At 44.0% G+C, this 22,742-nt stretch overlaps 1 protein-coding gene across 3 annotated transcripts in view; it reads right to left on the reverse strand.

The window, feature by feature from the left end:
- The window catches only part of LOC139539879 (breast cancer anti-estrogen resistance protein 1-like), a 109,967-nt gene that overhangs the window by 60,001 nt on the left and 27,224 nt on the right, over nucleotides 1-22,742 (reverse strand). For 2 of the 3 annotated variants that reach the window (XM_071343252.1, XM_071343248.1), the window contains exon 1: nucleotides 4,021-4,061. The exons of the other annotated variant lie outside the window; for it this stretch is intronic. In XM_071343252.1, coding sequence (XP_071199353.1) covers nucleotides 4,021-4,053 — 33 coding nt within the window. In that variant the 5' untranslated portion in view covers nucleotides 4,054-4,061. Of the gene's footprint in view, nucleotides 1-4,020; nucleotides 4,062-22,742 lie in introns of those variants that run through there. 3 annotated transcript variants of the gene reach the window in all.

Below are 22,742 nucleotides of genomic sequence, written 5' to 3' on the forward strand. Positions count from 1 at the left end.
TCAGACATGTTAGTGATCTGGTGAAGTGAGAGAAGGGACTTGTGTTCTCTGTCTAGTCGGTGTTTATTCTATAGGGGCAAAGCGCTGTAAGGTCAGGCGTGTTCACCTCACAGCTATCCTCCAGTGGGACAACCATTACCCCTGTGAGGCCCACAGCCTCTGGGGTCGCTGGCTCCACTACAGCCCAGTGAAACATGACACCCTTTCATCACGCCCTGGAATGTGTGTGATTGAGAAACAAGAGGTGGAGGGACTTAGGGTCCCGTCCTATGCACCACTGTTTTAACAAATTATCTGACCACCTACCCCACTGAACATCCCTCCTTGTCTATGACATCACCACACGGTTGAGGTCAGGGGTCAATCAGTCAGATCTGGCGTTGTGATTGGTGCGTTCCACTAAGCTGTGTGACAGAGGAGGAGGCGGTGTGTGTCAGAGCTGCATGGGGAATAATGGTGTCTAACGAGCAGATCAGTATCAGTACAGCTCTCTGATGCCTGTGGTGTCGCTAACACTACCGGGACAATTAAACACCAGCTCCCTGCTCCACACACTCACTCACAGACTCACACACTCAGCCTGCCTTCCTGGGATTAAGTGAATAGGCGCTTGTGCCAGTCAAACTGAAAGACAGGATGTGCTTGGAGAGCATGGAGGCGAGAGGGACCTAAGACCTCCTAATGATGAATTGTAAGGAACCAGTTACACTATTCACACTGCTGGTGAACACATACAGTAGGCATACTGTAATGGCCACACTGCCAACGGCACCACTTCACTGGAACCAACTATTTTTCCATGCCTTGATGTCACCCTCTAAAGACACCATGCACATCCATCTTATTGTCTCTCACCCTGGAATAGGAATGCCATCATACATAGCGGCGGCAGGTAGCCGAGCGCTGGGCCAGTTACCGAAAGGTCAGTGGTTCGAATCCCCGACCTGACAAGGTAAAAATCGGTTGATGTGCCCTTGAGCAAGGCACTTAATCCTAATTGCCTCTGTAAATCGCTCTGGATAAGAGTGTTTACTAAATTAATCTAATGTAAATGTAGTACATAAGAAATGGCAAATAGGACTGCTAGGTTGTGTTCCACTTCCAAGAGGAAAAACACAGGGGGGCACTGGAATTCCTTGGACAATTTGCAGGCTTTGCTTTAGTCAGCAGCAGGTGGTTCAACAGTCAATCCCTGTATCTCAGGTTCAACAGTCAATCCCTGTACCTCAGAGCCAAGGCAGCAGCAGGTGGTTCAACAGTCAATCCCTGCACCTCAGAGCCAAGGCAGCAGCAGGTGGTTCAACAGTCAATCCCTGTATCTCAGAGCCAAGGCAGCAGCAGGTGGTTCAACAGTCAATCCCTGCACCTCAGAGCCAAGGCAGCAGCAGGTGGTTCAACAGTCAATCCCTGTATCTCAGAGCCAAGGCAGCAGCAGGTGGTTCAACAGTCAATCCCTGTATCTCAGAGCCAAGGCAGCAGCAGGTGGTTCAACAGTCAATCCCTGCACCTCAGAGCCAAGGCAGCAGCAGGTGGTTCAACAGTCAATCCCTGTATCTCAGAGCCAAGGCAGCAGCAGGTGGTTCAACAGTCAATCCCTGCACCTCAGAGCCAAGGCAGCAGCAGGTGGTTCAACAGTCAATCCCTGCACCTCAGAGCCAAGGCAGCAGCAGGTGGTTCAACAGTCAATCCCTGTATCTCAGAGCCAAGGCAGCAGCAGGTGGTTCAACAGTCAATCCCTGCACCTCAGAGCCAAGGCAGCAGCAGGTGGTTCAACAGTCAATCCCTGTATCTCAGAGCCAAGGCAGCAGCAGGTGGTTCAACAGTCAATCCCTGTATCTCAGAGCCAAGGCAGCAGCAGGTGGTTCAACAGTCAATCGCTGTTTTTTTATTTAACTAGGCAAGTCAGTTAAGAACAAATTCTTATTTAAAATGACGGCCTAGGAACAGTGCCTTGTTCAGGGGCAGAACAACAGATAATTACCTTGTCAGCTTGGGGATTTGATCTAGCAACCTTTCGGTTACTGGCCCACGCATTATCGCATTATCTCTGTGCATTATCTCTGTGTCATGGAGTCACAACCAACGTATTATCTCTGTGTGGTGGAGTCACAACCAACGCATTATCTCTGTGTGGTGGAGTCACAACCAACGTATTATCTCTGTGTCATGGAGTCACAACCAACGTATTATCTCTGTGTGGTGGAGTCACAACCAATGCATTATCTCTGTGTGGTGGAGTCACAGCCAACGCATTATCTCTGTGTGGTGGAGACACAGCCAACGCATTATCTCTGTGTGGTGGAGTCACAACCAACGCATTATCTCTGTGTGGTGGAATCACAACCAACACATTATCTCTGTGTGGTGGAATCACAACCAACACATTATCTCTGTGTGGTGGAGTCACAACCAACGTATTATCTCTGTGTCATGGAGTCACAACCAACGTATTATCTCTGTGTGGTGGAGTCACAACCAATGCATTATCTCTGTGTGGTGGAGTCACAGCCAACGCATTATCTCTGTGTGGTGGAGACACAGCCAACACATTATCTCTGTGTGGTGGAGTCACAACCATCGCATTATCTCTGTGTGGTGGAGTCACAACCAACGCATTATCTCTGTGTGGTGGAATCACAGCCAACACATTATCTCTGTGTGGTGGAGTCACAGCCAACACATTATCTCTGTGTGGTGGAATCACAGCCAACTCATTATCTCTGTGTGGTGGAGTCACAACCAACGCTGTCGGGGACATTGCTATAAAACACCTGTGAAAGCCTCTACTAAACTGTAGAGATGGTGGTACTACAGATTATCACCATTGAGTTCAGTGAGTATGAGCGGAGAGATGATGACAGAGACAAGAAGGCCTGAGGGACATTCACATTGCAGGCTGATAGATAGCAGAACACAAAGCCACACCTGTGCAGTGTCACTGTTGTGTTGTACCCTCCCTCTCTTAATGGTGTTCTAATCCCATCCCATTGTGATTTGCACAGCCGCTTGGAGACAGCGTAGGAAGACATTAGCAGTGCTTTATCGCCCTGGATCAGATCTGCTTAAGGAATGAAGAATGCCCTGGCTGATGAGCTGGCAATTGGAGCTTTGTTTAGAGGCCATAGCTGAGATAGAGACCTGCACAGTGGGAGCCGCCATTAAAGAGGTGACGGGGCGCACAGCACTGCCACACAACCCAGCATGGCTCAGAGAGAGAAGAGAGAGGAGAGAGGAGAGAGAAGAGTGGGAAAAGGGAGGATAAGAACAAGGAGAGGGGGAAGGGAGGAGATAGGCAAGTGATGAATAGAGAGTAGGGGAGATTGAGTAAAAGATAGAGGAAGTGATAAGAAGAATGGAGAGGAGGCAGAAGGGAAGAAACACAGAGAGGAATAGCAGCAGCGCTCCACACAGTTTCAGGTAAAGGAAAGGCACCAGGTCAGTGGATGGCAGAAGGCAGTGACACACTTACTAATCACTGTAAACATACATGCGTTCACAAACAGTAGAGAACCATCATACATGCACAGCGCACACGCAATGGATGCTTAGATAAAACATCAATCAAACTGGGTTAACCAAACGGCACCACGCTCAAAATAATCCTCTCTCTGGTGTGTTATAAACTGGGTGGTTTGAGCCCTGAATGCTGATTGGCTGACAGCCGTGGTATATCAGACTGTATACAACGGGTATGACAAAACATGTATTTTTACTGCACTAATTACGTTGGTAACCAGTTTATAATAGCAATAAGGCACCTCTGGGGGTTGTGGTATATGACCAATATACCACGGCTAAGGGCTATATCCAGGCACTCCACGTTGCGTCGTGCTGAGAACATCCTTTAGCCGTGGTATATTGGCCATATACCACAAACCCCAGAGGTGCATTATTGCTTAATTATACCTGGTCTAAGCCCTTTTCTATACCAGGTTCAAGGCTCAGTGGAGCCATGCTGTTTGTGGATTGATAAAGTAATCTGTAGTCAGTACTGTCCACACCATGCAGTACTGTACCTACCTCCACTTGTGTCCCCTGCAGGCAGACAAACATTTTACAGAACACCTGGGGAGGAGGGAAGTGATGAGATGACACATGAATAATAAGAAGAGCAGCCGCACAACACGATGCCCATCTTCATTTAACGCTAATTCTGTTTGGTGTGTGGACTTAACCTCATAAGGTCGCTAATCCCTGAGCTGACTAGGTGAAAAATCGGCCGATGTGCCCTTGAGCAAGGCATTTAACCCTAACTGCTCTTGTAAGTGGCTCTAAATAAGAATGTCTGCTAAATGATTACAATGTAAAATGTCTTCTTAACCTCTACCAACCAGTCTGTGGGGGAGGTGAGGTCCCTGGTAGAGCGCTGGCAGATAAGGGGCTGATGAAACAACCTGTAGTTGACAGCTGGCCTAGCCACCTCCGATCTGTTTTCTCTCTTTCTCTTTCATTACTTCAAAGCAGTGAGGCCCTTTGAACCAACACAGACACAACTTAAATATAGACATTTTCCAGGTTTACAGAACAACTGCCAAAAAGTGTTAGTGTCATGGTCAGAAAGCTTTGGCTAAAGTTACATAGTGAACTAGACAGGTGATGTATTTATGTATATGTATTTAAGTGTGTACAAACTAAATGAGCAGGCAGATTTCGGTTAATGTCAGATATCTGGTAATGGCAGATATCTAGTAATGACAGATATCTGGTTATATCTGGTAATGACAGATATCTGGTAATATCTGGTAATGACAGATATCTGGTAATATCTGGTAATGACAGATATCTGGTAATGACAAATATCTGGTAATGACAGATATCTGGTAATATCTGGTAATGACAGATATCTGGTAATGACAGATATCTGGTAATGACAGATATCTGGTAATATCTGGTAATGACAGATATCTGGTAATATCTGGTAATGACAGATATCTGGTAATGACAGATATCTGGTCATATTTGGTAATGACAGATATCTGGTAATGGTTCAGTTGTTCATGCTTTAACCAAACGACTGTCTGAAGAACAATACCAGTCAGTGCTCTACTTAGGCATCATTACGCCCCCACACACAGCCAGCCCATCTCCCATGTCAGTCCTGGGGACAGGCACCGCAAAGAGATCACAGCCTATATCTGGTAATGACAGATATCTGGTAATATCTGGTAATGACAGATATCTGGTAATGACAGATATCTGGTCATATTTGGTAATGACAGATATCTGGTAATGACGACTGTCTGAAGAACAATCAAATGACTATCAAATGACACAAAGAGATCACATCACAGCCTATATCAGCCTATCAAATGACCCAAAGAGATCCCATCACAGCCTATATCAGCCTATCAAATGGCCCATGCAGGTAACTGCCTCCCCCTGCAAAGCCCCACAGCCCTGCTGATGTCATTACAGGCCCTGGGCAGACATTATTCATCATCATGTGTCACCCTGTACACAGCCTCTGTGTCAGAAGAGAGTGCAGGAAATGTCACCAGGGGACTGGAGGGGGAGAGTGAGGGGAGCAAGAAGGGGAGAGGTAGGAGACCGGAGGGGAAGGGGGGGGGGGTGAAGGAGTTGAGGTAGGAAGAATCATCTCTAGTGGAAGGGCATTAACACTTAATAGGACCAGAGGAGAACCACAGGATCTCAACACCATACTGCTACATTACCGCTCTGTGTAATTGTCTCCAACTAAGTGTAAACCAGATCTATGCCAGGTTGCTTAGTGCATTCCCCATACTGCCCCAATCTTTTCTGCTAATTAACGCACCCAATAAACCTCCTTTAGCAAGCATGAGTGCACAACACACACTTGCATTCTGCTTCCACACACACACGCTGACACAGGCCTCAGGGTCAGAGAGAGAGGTTACTATGGCTACTACACACACACACACACACACACACACGCTGACACAGGCCTCAGGGTCAGAGAGAGAGGTTACTATGGCTACTAGCCCTGAAGGAGCCTTTGACAGACCGGTCTTGTCCAGTTCTGCTGATAACACACTCGATGCGGCGCTTCGCATTCTTCTGTGGCGATCCATCAGCACAGGTCACACACAACGCGCTGTTATGATTATACATGGGTTCTGTCCTCTAACCCACTGCTCATTCCTCATCCTCCCTACACAGCACACAGTATGGGCTGTCTCACTGGACCCAACAGAACTGACTCATCACACCTACAAATACACAGCTAGCTCCACTAATCATACTGCCGTCAGGGCATATGCCAGAAAACCCCTACAGTGCCTTTAAAAAGTATTCATACCCCTTGACTTATTCCACATTTTGTTGTTTTACAGCCTGAATTCATAACGGATTAAATTGATTGTTTTTCTCACCCATCTACATACAAAACCCAATAATGACAAAGACAAAGTGAAAACGTATTTTTTGCAAATTTATTGAAAATGAAATACAGAAATATATAATTTACATAAGTATTCACACCCATGAGTCAATACTTTGTAGAAGCACCTTTGGCAGCGCTTAAAGCTGTGAGTCTTTCTGGGTAAGTCTAAGAGCTTTCCACACCTGGATAGTGCAACATTTGCCCATTATGTTTTTTTAAATTCTTCAAGCTCTGTCAAATTGGTTGTTGATCATTGCTAGACAACAATTTTCAGGTCTTGCCATAGATTTTCAAGTAGATTTAAGTCAAAACTGTAACTCGGGCACTCAGGAACATTCACTGTCTTCTTGGTACGCAACTCCAGTGTAGATTTGGCCTTGTGTTTAAGGTTATTGTCCTGCTGAAAGGTGAATTCAGGGTCTGGTGGAAAGCAGACTGAACCAGGTTTTCCTCTAGGAATTTGCCTGTGCTTTGCTCCATTACATATATTTTTTTATCCTGAAAAGCTCCCCAGTCTTTAATGATTACAAGCATACCCATAACATGATGCAGCCACCACTATGCTTGAAATATGGAGAGTGGTACTCAGTAATATGTTGAATTGGATTTGCCCCAAACATAACACCTTGTATTCAGGATAAAAAGTTAATTTCTTTGCCACATTTTTTGCACTCTTACTTTAGTGCCTTGTTGCAAACAGGATGCATGTTTTAGAATATTTGTTTTCTGTACAGACTTCCTTCTTTTCACTCTGTCAATTAGTTTAGCATTGTGGAGTAACTATAATGTTGTTGATCCATCCTCAGTTTTCTCCTATCACAGCCATTAAACTCTGTAACTGTTTTAAAGTCACCATTGGTCTCATGGTGAAATCCCTGAGCAGTTTTTCCTGTGTTTGAAATATACTGATCGGCTGAGGAACCTTACAGATAATTGTATGTGGGGTACAGAGATGAGGTAGTCATTTAAACATAATGTTAAACACTATTATTGCACACAGAGTGAGTCCATGCAACTTATCATGTGACTTGTTTAGCAAATTTTTACTCCTGAACTTATTTATGCTTGCCATGACAAAGGAGTTGAATACTTATTGACTCAAGACATTTCAGCTTTTAATTTTCAATTAATTTGTAAACATTTTAAAAAACATATTCCACTTTGACATTATGGGGTATTGGGTGTAGGCCAGTAACAAAAAATCAATATTTAATCAATTTTAAATTCAGGCTGTAACACAACAAAATGTAGAAAAAGTCAAGGGGTGTGAATACTTTCTGAAGGCACTTTAGTTAATGTAAGGTTTAAGTTTTGGGATTGTGTATGTTTTAACAGAGTAAAACTTAGTTGAATGTATCAAAGTGTTTTCTCTGTGGTGAAATAAACTGCGGTGGCCAGACAGAAAACAGGTCAGTAAGCATGGCAAGTTAGCACTGCATGCAGAGAGCACAGGCATCGCTCTGGGGCGGAGGGAGAGAGGGAGGGAGAGAGGGGGAGAGAGAGGGAGATGAAATAGAACTCAGCAATGGACAGATCCAGAGAGCAGGGTGTAACAATGTTGTAGCATTACAGTTTACAAAAAGTATACACAAAATACACATCTAGTCACTTTCCTTGTGTATGCACATAGTAATAACCATTTCTGGTGGTTGAGATGTAAACATATTTTAGTATCTGTATGACACTAAAATGAAGCATTACATCTGTATGCATTGGTAGATTTGGGGTTACTGGGTAGTTTAAAAGACTGGACCAAGTGGTGTACAGGGGCCACTTGATTTGGTTATAGCCCACTCCTCTCCCTCAGCCTGCTCTCTCCTCTCCTCTCTCACTTCAGGTCAGAGAGACTTACAGCTCAGACACTGCTCAGTGATTTGTCCTGCTAGCTCCAGAAAAAGCCAGCGGGGCTGGGTCAGTCACACGCATGCACGAACACACACACAAAAACACACAAACAAATACAGACACACACATCACCTCAGATCAGCGTCACAGGGCATTCTGGATAGAGAGGGGGAAAGAAGGCGAGTTGAACAGAGCTAGAACACTGCATCCCCCGAGAGCACACGAGCAGGGGGTGCAGAGAGAAGTGGAGTAGGCTAATTGGAAAATGAGTCCTACTTTAAATCATAATAATAACAATAGCATTTCCTGGCCCTGCTTATTCAGAGATGGGAAACTATTAGAGAGGCTAAGTCAGCCATGCAGGGGAAACACTTTTACATATTCACCTCTGGCTATTCCTCCCAAACATGATCGATGAAGTCCCAGACTGAAACAGTAATTCTGGCCGCTCAGCGGGAAGTTGGGGGCCTAAACGCTCAAACCTGGCAAGGCAAAGCTCCACTTTTTACACTATTGTCAGACATTGTGGAAAATACTACAGTCTGCCTAGAGATCTGAAAATTGGGGGGGGTGGACACTGACTGGGGAACAGACTGGGGGTGGACACTGACTGGGGAACAGACTGTGGGGTGGACACTGACTGGGGAACAGACTGTGGGGTGGACACTGACTGGGGAACAGACTGGGGGGTGGACACTGACTGGGGAACAGACTGGGGGGTGGACACTGACTGGGGAACAGACTGGGGGGTGGACACTGACTGGGGAACAGACTGGGGGGTGGACACTGACTGGGGAACAGACTGGGGGTGGACACTGACTGGGGAACAGACTGGGGGGGATACTGACTGGGGAACAGACTGGAGGGGGATACTGACTGGGGAACAGACTGGGGGGGGTGGAGGGATGGAGGAGGGACACTGACTGGGTAACAGACAAGGGGGGGGGGTGGACACTGACTGGGGAACAGACTGGGGGGGTGGAGGGATGGAGGAGGGACACTGACTGGGGAACAGACTGGGGGGCAGGGATTGGGGGTTGCGGAGGAGGAGATGGAATAAGGGTTGGCTGGAATTATATTTTTGTTAATGCTGATTTAGAGTCTCCCCGATCAACGTTAATCACCTGTCAGTTCCAGAGTCTGTGAGAAGCCTGAGAGGACAGGGGTTCACAGATAGCACCTATTCAAGGTCACCTATTCTCAGGAGAGGGCAGGCCAAACATCCATCAGGGTGAACAGATGGAGGGCTGGCAGGGCAGACACCCCGCTGGAGATAAACAAGGAAGAGCTGAGCAAAGTACTGCCCAGGGTACTATTTAAACACACACCGCTCTGCCTCCTCACTTACTAATCACGCACGCACGCACGCACGCACATACACAAACAACAGATTTATCACTGTCACTAGGACCGTTGGAGGAGGGGCTGGAAAATAATGCCCCTGCAAAACAACAGCTTGTATGCTCTGTTAAAGCTGTGTACACATGGCTGCATGCACACTGCGCCCTTGCCTCACTGTGCATTGTGAAACTAAGGTGAATAGCTTAAATGAACCTTCACTAGCGGCATTTAGGGCATGGGCCTACTCCCTGGTGTTTGGTAAGACCTGTTCACACCAACTTTATTTACAAGGCAGATTTTCCCCCAAAGCTGTGTAGCTCTTGTATGTAATAGCTCTGTAACATTGCAAATCTCCTGTTTTAAAGCTGCTCCACGGCAGCGCAGCGCAGTGTGTGAGGCCCCACTGAGCTTCAGCGTAGCCAGCTCCAGTCAGATTAGCAACACCTGAGTCCACAGACACCTGTGCCTATTCAGCCAATCAACTTCTGAGAGCAGCAGTGGGGTGGGAAAATCAGCCTGTCTTTACCTCCTCTGCCTACACACACCTGTAATTACACATCCAGATATCACCCAACCATCTCTTACACACTCTACACACTCGACACACTATGCAGTGTTTATAGCAAGCTAAGCCTGTGTAGCAGAATGAGAGCCATGGCTGCCTTGGCTGCTAAAAGACAGACAGGGTGAGGCCCAGGGCAGGGAGTGCCAGACTCTTTCCTCAGGGCTAATAGTCCTGTCAATTCCCCACAGCACGCTGCTGAATTACAGGCCAGGGCCCTGATCGAGATCTGAGCGCTGATTCATAAACACCAGCAACACACTGAGCCCTCATTCAGACCTACTGTACAGACAGACCACCTACCTTCACACTAAACAATAACAACACAGGGGTTAGATACACAAACCCTGACCTGACAGACAAACAGACAGCAGAAGTGACAAATATACGGCCTGCTGGCCCAATCCAGCCTGTGAGCCCATTCAATCCGGCCCACGGGTGGTTTGAGTAAAAACTATAAATGTTTTGTTTATTTTTTTATATTTTTTTGTGGAGAAAAACGATCTCAAACTAATTTGACGACACTAAAACCAAATGGAAACGGTGTAGAAATGATAATTGGCCTAAATGTATAGTCTCTTCACTCTGTCCAGCTTGCTAATAGACATTGAAATTAAGCTAGACAGTCAGGGAGAATTGACAATTCCAAAAGCAATAGATAGAGGACTATTGTTTGCTAATTTTGACAGCGAGGAAATCTAAGACATTTTAAGTGTGGCCCTCTGGACCTCAGTGAAGACCGAATGTGGCCCACGGGGGAAAATGAGTTTGACACCCCTGCCTTACAAGCTAAAAACAAAATAACAATGGCACATCACCAGACCTCAACTCTCCTGCAATATTAAACTCTAATGCAATAGCTTTGGATAGTCTCCTCTCCCCTCCCCTCTTTCTACAATACAGTATAATGCCATTACAATTCCAATACTGTACCAGTACAGTACAATTACAATACTGTACCAGTATATCAACACCATCAGTAGATGAAACTCTGTGTGTATCAGTATGAAGAGGCTGGGGGCCAAGGGGTAAAGATGAACAACAGTGAGACTACTGATCTTTATTCCAGTAACATCATGATGCTTTTTGGCTATGGCAGTCTCTGAAGCCAACACCAGGTGGTGTTATTGGGGAACTCAGACCCTACAATGTAAAGACTCATATTTCATATCCCTCATCTCCCTGGACAGGAGCACAGCAGAAGCACCCGTGGTTCACTGTGTGGGTTTCATCTGGCAGGTAAACTACAAAGCCTTAGTTCTGCTCCACTGAACCGTGTTATTATGATATTCACAAACATTGAAAATATGCAATAATGCATAGTGTGTGTGTGTAATGTTACTCGGTAGGGTTGGGTAGTATTCAGATGTTCATACCTAAATACCGTTACTGTATCATACCGGGATATACAGTATTACAGGCAGTACACACAAGGGGTGCCATTTCTTTCCAAAAGTTAATACAAATAAAATGTATTTTTATGCAAAATGTAGGCAGCAGCGATCTTGATCCAGGAGGGGATTGATTGTCTCTGCTGTAACCAAGAAGCTTGATTTTGATTTTCTAGCCACTTAGCTAGCAAGTTAGCAAACCAAATGCATAGCTGGAGCCCTGAGCTGGAAATAATTCCCTTGGCACATCTCAGATAGTAAACTTATAGTTATGAGCATCATATGTTGGTATTTCAAATTACCCCGGTATACGGTATATACAGTATACCTCCCAAGCCTATTGCTGGGTTCTCTAGCATGTCCAGGGGCGGTGGTGACTAGAGGTCGACCGATTAATCGTAATGGCCGATTAACTAGGGCCGATTTCAAGTTTTCATAACAATCGGAAATCTGTATTTTTGGACACCTATTTGGCCGATAAAAAAAAAAAAAAATCACACCTTAATTTAATCTTTATTTAAGTAGGCAAGTCAGTTAATTAAGAACACATTCTTATTTTCAATGACGGCCTAGGAACGGTTAACTGCCTCGTTCAGGGGCAGAATGACAGATTTTTACCTTGTCAGCTCGGGGGATTCAATATTGCAACCTTACAGTTAACTAGTCCAAAGCTCTAACCACCTGATTACATTGCACTCCACGAGGAGCCTGCCTGTTACGCGAATGCAGTAGAAGCCAAGGTAAGTTGCTAGCTAGCATTATCTTATAAAAAACAATCAATCAATCATAATCACTAGTTAACTACACATGGTTGATGATATTACTAGTTCATCTAGCGTGTCCTGCGTTGCACATAATCGATGCGGTGCGTATCGTTGCTCCAATGTGTACCTAACCATAAACATCAATGCCTTTCTTAAAATCAATACACAGAAGTATATATTTTTAAACCTGCATATTTAGCTAAAAGAAATCCTGGTTAGCAGGCAATATTAACCAGGTGAAATTGTGTCACTTGTCTTGCGTTCATTGCACGCAGAGTCAGTGTATATGCAACAGTTTGGGCCGCCTAATTTGCCAGAATTTTACGTAATTATGACATAACATTGAAGGTTGTGCAATGTAACAGGAATATTTTGACTTATGGATGCCACCCGTTAGATAAAATACGAAACGGTTCCGTATTTCACTGAAAGAATAAACGTCTTGTTTTCGAGATGATAGTTTCCGGATTCGACCATATTAATGACCTAAGGCTCGTATTTCTGTGTGTTATTTTGTTATAACTAAGTCTATGATTTGATAGAGCAGTCTGACTGAGCGGTGGTAGGCAGCAGCAGGCTCGTAAGCATTCATTCAAACAGCACTTTCCTGCGTTTTGCCAGAAGCTCTTCGCTGTGCTTCAAGCCTATCAACTCCCGAGATTAGGCTGGTGTAACCGATGTGAAATGGCTAGTTAGTTAGTGTTGTGCGCGCTAATAGCGTTTCAAACGTCACTCGCTCTGAGACCTGGAGTAGTTGTTCCCCTTGCTCTGCATGGGTAACGCTGCTTCGAGGGTGGCTGTTGTCGTTGTGTTCCTGGTTCGAGCCCAGGTAGGAGCGAGGAGAGGGATGGAAGCTATACTGTTACACTGGCAATACCAAAGTGCCTATAAGAACATCCAATAGTCAAAGGTTAATGAAATACAAATGGTATAGAGAGAAATAGTCCTATAATTCCTATAATAACTACAACCTAAAACTTCTTACCTGGGAATATTGATGACTCATGTTAAAAGGAACCACCAGCTTTCATATGTTCTCATGTTCTGAGCAAGGAACTTAAACGTTAGCTTTCTTACATGGCACATATTGCACTTTTACTTTCATTTTACATTACATTTTAGTCATTTAGCAGACGCTCTTATCCAGAGCGACTTACAGTAGAGTGCATACATTTTATTACATTTTACATACTGAGACAAGGATATCCCTACCGGCCAAACCCTCCCTAACCCGGACGACGCTATGCCAATTGTGCGTCGCCCCACGGACCTCCCGGTTGCGGCCGGCTGCGACAGAGCCTGGGCGTGAACCCAGAGACTCTGGTGGCGCAGCTAGCACTGCGGTGCAGTGCCCTAGACCACTGCGCCAGCCGGGAGGTGGCGCCAAAACTTTGTTTTTGCATTATTTAAACCAAATTGAACATGTTTCATTATTTATTTGAGGCTAAATTGATTTTATTGATGTATTATATTAAGTTAAAATAAGTGTTCATTCAGTATTGTTGTAATTGTCATTATTACAAATACATTTTTTTTTTAAATCAGCCGATTAATCTGTATCAGATTTTTTTGGTCCTCCAATAATTGGTATCGGCGTTGAAAAATCATAATTGGTCGACCTCTAGTGGTGACTATAGTGTCTAGATCAGGGGATGTATGTGATGGACAGCTAAGGACAGTCAACTGGGGGAGGGAGAGGAGAGAGCCTCCGAACCAGCCAGGGTAACTAATCTATCTCTAAAGCCTACACATACTCTATATGGTGTACACACAACCAACTCATATACAGTGATGACAGCAAAAATAACCTTTGAGCTGGTAACACAGTAACACCACCGATGGTCACACTTTTCCATTCCATGTAAGCAGAGGTCCCACATACAAACACACAGAGTTATGACACTATGGTGAAAGGCACACATATAGGAGCAGTGGTCAAAGGCCCAGATAGTTAAAGCGCTGCAGACAGTCACTGCCCTGGCCTTGCGCTGCCCTGCTCTGCTCTACCCTGCAGCAGTCTCTCCTGCCCCCTCCTCTTCTGTCGTGTCCTCTTCCCTCCTGTCCTTTCATCTCCTCTCCTGTCCTCAGAGACCTAACTACACTACACACAGTCATGATGATGAGGAAGAGAAACAAAATGATAGGTTGTTGGTAAATCAAAGTCTAATCATCTGAAAACCAATTAGAACTCTGAGCTACTGAGGCGGGTATCTTCCCTTTATCGACAGTAATGATGTGAGACTACAGAGCCACACAAAATGGGGAAAATCATCTCTCTGCTTGGAAATAGCATGGTTCCGTTTTCCCATTAGAGTTAAGCCCTTAGTTTGATGTCTATCAATACATGGCATGAACAGAGGAAGGGCTATAGCCAGGTACAGTTAGCTCCTCTGGACTGGAGATAGCCTACTACTATGTGGAGTGTAGAGGCCTGGGCATGAGACATGTCATTGCACTTCAGACAACTTCAAACAGAGGCAACCTACATTCATTTGATGGACTTCAGGGGGTTTCTGTGTGTGAGAGAGCCTCTTGTAGTCTACATAGAACATCCACAGAACATTTGTTCCTCCAAGTTAACTGCTTCATGAGAGAAAAAAACTGTATTAAAGGGTTGTTACTATGGAAAACTGTCTTTCCAAGGGCCAAGTCTTTGGAATCTTTAAGGAGGAAATAGAATAGTGGTTGGAGAGTTGAACTACAGCACTAAATCCAACAGCGTCAGTTACAGGCTGTGATAAAATTCACTGTCAGCTTTTATGAAGTGTTGAATGAGGGTACATGCTGAGTACTGGTATATAAATGGACAATATAAATCAACACCATGGAGTCACTCAATTCGCTGTGACATTTAATAATGGCAATACTGTCACGTTGCATAAGGCATGTGATTAGTCTCTGTTATATATGTGTTAACTAGGCACTGATAGCCAGGCACCATGACCCCATTGTTGCCACAACACTGAGCCCTGCCAGCTCTTTAATCCCTGTCACCATATTTAGAGTAGCCAGCCACTGTGGAACCTGCTGCACTACACACTGACCTGCTGATGGTCATTTGGTATGAAATCTGTTATGCAGCCCCAGCATTAGCCCCCCATTCACAACTATGTATGTATGCCTATTAAGTGCTTACATCCAAGCCAACCCTCCTAAGACCTTGATACTAAAGGCTCTGAGTGTGAATACAAAAACATACACACATAGGCTAATGCTGAAATATACACCAATGTGAGACCTTGTCACTACTACCCTGTACCCAGCCAGCCAAGTCTCCAGGCACCCAGTCTGGACAAAGGAATGCTCCACTTCCTGACCCAAGACTCACAGTGTACTGGGCATGCCCGGTGCGGTCCCAGCATATCCCAAAGGGGCCACTAGGAGATGCTGAGAGCGTGATAAGAAAGTACAGATCATCAACTCCTGCTCCCACGTTTCCTACTACTGCACTGTAACAACTGTAACAACGGAAAGGGGGTCAGCTGTTAGCTCTCCTTTCTGTCACAGACTTTCTGTGCTACTGTCTAGCTAACAACAATGTCATTATTTTTAGGGAAACACAGTAACAACGTCAACAAAACAAAGGACATGATCGTGGACTTCAGGAAACAGTAGAGGGAGCACCCCCCTATCCACATCGAAGAGACAGCAGTGGAGAAGGTGGAAAGTTTTAAGTTCCTCGGCATACACTTCACAGACAAACTGAAATGGTCCACCCACACAGACAGTGTGGTGAAGAAGGTACAACAGTGCATCTTCAACCTCAGGAGGCTGAAGAAATTTGGCTTGTCACCCAAAACCCTGACAAACCTTTACAGATGTACAATCGAGAGCATCCTGTCGGGCTGTATCATCGCCTGGTACGGCAACTGCACCACCCTCAACCGCATCACCTGGGACAAACTACCTGCCCTCCATGACACCTACAGCACCCGATGTCACAGGAAGGCCAAAAGATCATTAAGGACATCAACCACCCGAGCCACAGCCTGTTCACACCGCTACCATCCAGAAGGTGAGGTCAGTACAGGTGCATCAAAGCTGGGACCGAGAGACTGAAAAACAGCTTCTATCTCAAGGCCATCAGACTACTAAACAGCAATCACTAACTCAGAGAGGCTGCTGCCTACATTGAGAGCCAATCAGTGGACACTTTAATAAATGGATCACTAGCCACTTTATACAATACACTCTAGATAATGCCACTTTAATAATGTTTACATATCTTACATTACTCATATCACATGTATATACTGTATGTTATACCATCTATTGCACCTTGCCTATGCCGCTCGGCCATCGCTCATCCATATATGTACATATTCTCATTCACCCCTTTAGATTTGTGTGTATTAGGTAGTTGTTGGGGAATTGTTAGATTACTTGTTAGATATTACTGCACTGTCGGATCTAGAAGCATAAGCATTTCGCTACACTCGCATTAACATCTGCTAACCATGTGTATGTGACCAATAAAATTTGATTTGATTTGTTTAACATGAAAATACTAACAATGAAAGAAGTGACGCTAGTTATTAATCTCACCTATTTAGGTCTACTTTTAAAAAAATAAATGGAGCCACTCCTAATGGAACCACTACCATAGACCTGTAGAAAAAAAGAGCAAGGATAATACTTGGTTCTGACTGTGGAAGGTCCACTCATGCCCATGAGGGATGAGGGAGGCTTGCATGGCTGGGAGACCACTGAGTAAGAATTCCAATAGGGCCCAAGACAGCTCTGCAGATCTGCAATTTTCTTGGCTGGCCCTCAGGGAATTCTTACTCAGTGGTCTCCCAGCCATGCAAGCCTCCCTCATCCCTCATGGGCATGAGTGGACCTTCCACAGTCAGAACCAAGTATTATCCTTGCTCTTTTTTTAAGGCTGCCTTTCAAACTTCTCTGCAGCTATCGCAGTGATAATACATTATATTTCCAGCGGCATCTCTGTCCTCCCTCATGTATAGACTAATAGCCAGGCAGCTCAGCATGCAGGAACAGGAAGCCTGTAGCAGTCCAGAACAATGCTGTTCCCAGCTGGACTCTACTGGTGTCCACTGTGTTAATGGTCAAAGGATGTGTAGCCCTAGACCTCTAGCCTAGCACACAACAGCTTACCTCACACACATTAACACACACCAGTCAGTCATTAAACACCCAGTCAAACACATGAATCTGCCATCGAAGCCCATACATTTCATAATGCAGCAAAGTTAATAGGCTAGTGGTCAGCAGAGTTAAAGACAGAGCTAGTTCTCAGCAAAAAATATTGAAGTACATAAAAAAAGTTAAACTAAACTAAACTGCTATGGAGTGGTAAAAAAATGTAATCGGGTAAAAGTGAAGTGTAAATAAATGGTAATTTGGGTGATGTACACTCAGCACAGTAGACTCGTGATCCAGGATTACGTAACTAACAATTTGGTAAGGTGGGAAATCAATAATGGGAGCCGACAGCACAACAAGGACATTCGCCCTTCACATCTTCAGATGAGGATTCTACTGGGAAGCTGACAGAAATCCTCCTTACTGTGGTATAGTACAGATAGCCACTGTACATCAGCACATCCACCATTCACTATCGCTACGCTTTTACATGAGCAAGGGCTTCAAGTAGGTGATACAGTATTCTAACGATGCACTAGAGTAGAGGAAAGTGGTATTATCCTTCAACATTCACCATACCCAGCTAAGATGGAGGCTTTAAAGATACTTAGAGTGTAACGGTCATCCTCCTCCTCTTCGTCTGAAGAGGATGAGTAGGGATTGGACCAAAGCGCAGCGTTGTTATATGACATACTGATTTATTTAAATGATAGACGAAACACGAAGAACACTTGAATTGATACAAAATAACAAAACGGCGTAGACTGACCTAAAACATGAGAACTTACATATACACGAAGAACGCACGAACAGGTACAGACTACAAACAAACGCTAGTCCCGTGTGGTACGAACATACATACAGACACGGAAGACAACCACCCACAAACAAACAGTGTGAACAGCCTACCTTAATATGGTTCTCAATCAGAGGAAACGTAAAACACCTGCCCCCTAATTGAGAACCATATCAGGCAACACATTGCACCCAACATAGAAACAGAAAACAAAGAATGCCCACCCCAACTCACGCCCTGACCAACTAAACACATACAAAAACAAGAGAAAACAGGTCAGGAACGTGACATAGAGGAGCAGCCTGGTCTCATAGACTAGAGGTAACATAGTAAACATAAATCCGGGACACTCAAATTAGTATGATATGTTACGTTTGATATAGTTACAAAAGACAGATAGTTACTTAAGGCAAAAATGAAAGTAGGATGGTTGGTCGGGGTGAACATCTAGCAACCCAAAGGTTGCGAGTTTGACTCTCATCGCAGACAACTTTATAATTTTAGCTAATTAGCAACTTAACTACTTTGCAACTACTTAGCATGTTAGCTAACCCTTCCCCTAACCCTAACCCTAACCTTAACCCTTTAAGCTAACCCTTCCCCTAACCTTAAACTTAACCCTTTAAGCTAACCCTTCCCCTAACCCTAAAGGCATCAGCATGCTTCAGTTCGGTTGGTGCCAGTGGCGGTCGGTGCCGTTTAACATGAGGGAGGGCGATGATTATTTTTATGAGCATGGCCTTATTTTTATTACAGCATATTGGATGACTGTCATTCATATTCCATTCACCCAGCTCAATGTAACATTGATAGGTTTAGGCTACTTCATGATACTCAAATTTTCCCTACACCCATCATGAGGTTGCTACAACCTAGCCAATTAATGAAAGTTTACAACGTAAGTGCACAGGTCGAGAGACATTTGAGTAATCAAGGTGACAGACATTGAATCATTCAATACCGCCTTGCACACTCCTGCCTGCATCTAGCTGATCTAGGGTGTAATCATTAGTCCAACAGTTGCAAATAAGAGTTTCTATCAGACATATTCAGGTATGTTTATCTTCAAAATCAACAGAATGAATACACCCTTGATCACACACAAACACAGTTCATTTTCATAGCTGCCACATAACAGAATGATCCCTTCGATCGTTGTATTCCTTCTCGCATCTATTCTCTCTCCTCCTCTCACCTTGGCTTGTGGACTTCAGTGTACAACACATCATCTTTCTGGGAACAGGCAAAAATACTTTTCCAAGCCAAACCTTCATATCATAACCACTACACACAGCCTACATCGTTGTCAACATAGCTACTAGAACTAACGCATTAGTAAACCCGTTACAATCATGCTGTATATATAGTGTACAGTCAGTAGCAAGCAGTTTAGAAGTTACACCGGTGGGCCCCGGTGGCAATAAATTAATAAAACCAAAAGCTTACCTTCACTTGGAAGAGATCCAGTGTTGGATAGCCATAGCCAGCTAGCTAACATAGTAGCCCTCTGAGCCGGGTGTTTGAGTAGGCTAAACTAGCTAGTAGCATTCACTAGCTAAGTGAAAGCAAAAAAAATAGATACTCTCTTTCTCTCTCTCTCTTGATTCTGCTTAATTTTTGGAAAAAAATGCATTTGTTCAAAAGTGTTAAACTATTGTCTTCTCTCTCTTTGAATCAACTATTTACCACATTTTATGCACTGCATAGCTAGCTAGCTGTAGCTTATTATTTCCGTACTAGATTCATTCTCTGATCCTTTGATTGGGTGGACAACATATCAGTTCATTCTGCAAGAGCTCTGATTAGGATCAAATAAAATCAAATTATATTGATCACATACACATGGTTAGCAGTGTAGCGAAATGCTTGTGCTTCTAGTTCCGACAGTGCAGTAATATCTAACAAGTAATCTAACAATTCCCCAACAACTACCTAATACACACAAATCTAAAGGGGTGAATGAGAATATGTACATATGGATAAGCGATGGCCCAAGCGGCATAGGCAAGGTGAAATAGATGGTATAACATACAGTATATACATATGATATCAGTACTGTAAGATATGTAAACATTATTAAAGTGCCATTATTTAAAGTGGCATTGTTTAAAGTGACTAGTGATCCATTTAAAATGACCAGTGATTGGGTCTCAATATAGGCGGCAGCCTCACTGTGTTAATGATGGCTGTTTAGCAGTCTGATGGCCTTGAAATAGAAGCTGTTCTCTCGGTCCCAGCTTTGATGCACCTGTACTGACCTCACCTTCTGGATGGTAGCGGTGTGAACAGGCAGTGGCTCGGGTGGTTGTTGTCCTTGATGATCTGTCAGGGTTTGTCAGGGTTTTGGGTGACAAGCCAAATTTCTTCAGCCTCCTGAGGTTGAAGATGCGCTGTTGTGCCTTCTTCACCTAACTGTCTGTGGGGTGGACTACACAATGGTGCTACTCTACAGAGTTCTGTTGAGGCTACTGTAGACCTTCATTGCAAAAGTGTTTTTTAATCAATTATTTGGTGATGTGAATATATTTAGTATAGTTTTATCTAAAAAGGATAACGTTTTGAATGTTAAACTATTTTTATTTGTATGAAATTCATGACGGAGGATGGTTCCCCTCTTCCCCTGAGGAGCCTTCACTGGCTGGCACTAGTCGAGTTTGGTGTAATCCGAATGAGTGGGCTCGCACGCTCACTTAAAATACCTTAGCCGGAAAAACAAGAAAAAAGCATCAATAGTATTGTTTGTCCATTTTGAGACACCTTAGCCAAAACAGTCAGAATTAATCTAAGATAACTCAAGAAATCTGTCATTAATTTTTATGTTTTTGCCAAGAGATCTTAGTCGCGCAATTTTAAATTTAACTAAGACGTCTGGTGCAGTGTTTCTCAATTAAGAAATTCTACATTTGAATGACAACAAAGACCTTACTGAAGAATCCCTACTGTTGACCAATCACCAACGAAGGGGTATAGACTTCAGCTACCAACTTCGGCTTGCCTCAAGAAAACATTTAGTGTGCACGAACAACCGAAAAAACCCTTAACGAAGTCCAAAACAAACAAAAACCTCACAAGATTTTGTCATATTATATGCACAAACTCTGGGAAGCATGTGGACGCCTTAACCTTCACCCTTCACCCTTTTAGCTAACCCTAACTCTTTAACCTAACTCCTAAACTTAACCGTAACTCCTAGCCCCCTATCTCTAATTCGTAACATATCATATGTTCTGCAAATTCGTAACATATAATACAAATTGCACTTCGTAACATATTGTCATGACGTGCCCTGGGGGGAGGATCATAGCCCCCCCCGTCCCTGTCCCCGTCCCCGTCCCTCTCTCTCTCCACAGTTTATGATTTAACGACAGGTTGTAAATTCCTGGAAGGGTCCCTCTCCTCCTTTGGACAAGCAGTATTAAGGAAGAGAGAGAACAAAGACCTAGACTTGGCCAAACTCCTAATCTCCAAAATGGGAGAATTAAACAATATCTCTACTTTTGAGAATGTGGGAATGGTCCGTGGACACTTGAGGGACAGTTATTATGAGTGCGTTTCATTTGGTGATCTCATGAAGGACAGGAAACACACATAACGGTATCTCTTAAAGTGTACATTTCCCAGCTGTCAGGTTTACATCTAAATATTGTGAAATGTATGTGATTAAACATGAAACTATTTGTAAAAATATGTAATGTTATGTTAACCTTCTAAATGACAAAATATGGGTTTTCATATAAAGTTAACCAAGTCAGTAACCACGCCCACGAGAGCATAGACATTACGTCAGCGTCATGGGCCGCCCTTTCTCTGGTTGTGTATAAAACCATCCGTGACGAAATTTACAACCATGCCAAAGAGACCCACGGTAAGCCGGACGTCTCGACTGGTTAAGACCACGCAAACCACGGTGTAAGCTAAGATTGCAAATGATTGAACTCTGAGACTATCGATCACTACAGAATAAGAGCAAATCTTAGACGTATAATTACTAGTCTGCAACTTGAAATTTTGTAAGTCTAGAACGAGAATACCGCCAACCGCCGAAGCATCTACTCTATGAGAACCTTTCCTAATGGTACTCTGAAGTATCCAATCTAACCACCTTCAACCACGACAGACTGTGACTTCTGGGGAACAAAACCAGAGACTTTTCTGTCGACTCTCTCCAGCAGATGAACCGGCGACCACATAAGGAGACAACAAGACATACTCGTAAATATGTACACTTGAAGTCGGAAGTTTACATACACCTTAGCCAAATACATTTAAACTCAGGTTTTCACAATTCCTGACATTTAATCCTAGTAAAAATTCCCTGTCTTAGGTCAGTTAGGATCACCACTTTATTTTTAAAATGTGAAATTTTCGAAATAATACTAGAGAGAATGATTTATTTCAGCTTTTATTTCTTTTATCACATTCCCCGTGGGTCAGAAGTTGACATACACTCAATTAGTATTTGGTAGCATTGCCTTTAAATTGTTTAACTTGGGTCAAACGGTTCGGGTAGCCTTCCACAAGCTTCCCACAATAAGTTGGGTGAATTTTGGGCAATTCCTCCTGACAGAGCTGGTGT

Source organism: Salvelinus alpinus, chromosome 15 (genome assembly GCF_045679555.1).
Source record: "Salvelinus alpinus chromosome 15, SLU_Salpinus.1, whole genome shotgun sequence".
NCBI lineage: Eukaryota > Metazoa > Chordata > Actinopteri > Salmoniformes > Salmonidae > Salvelinus > Salvelinus alpinus.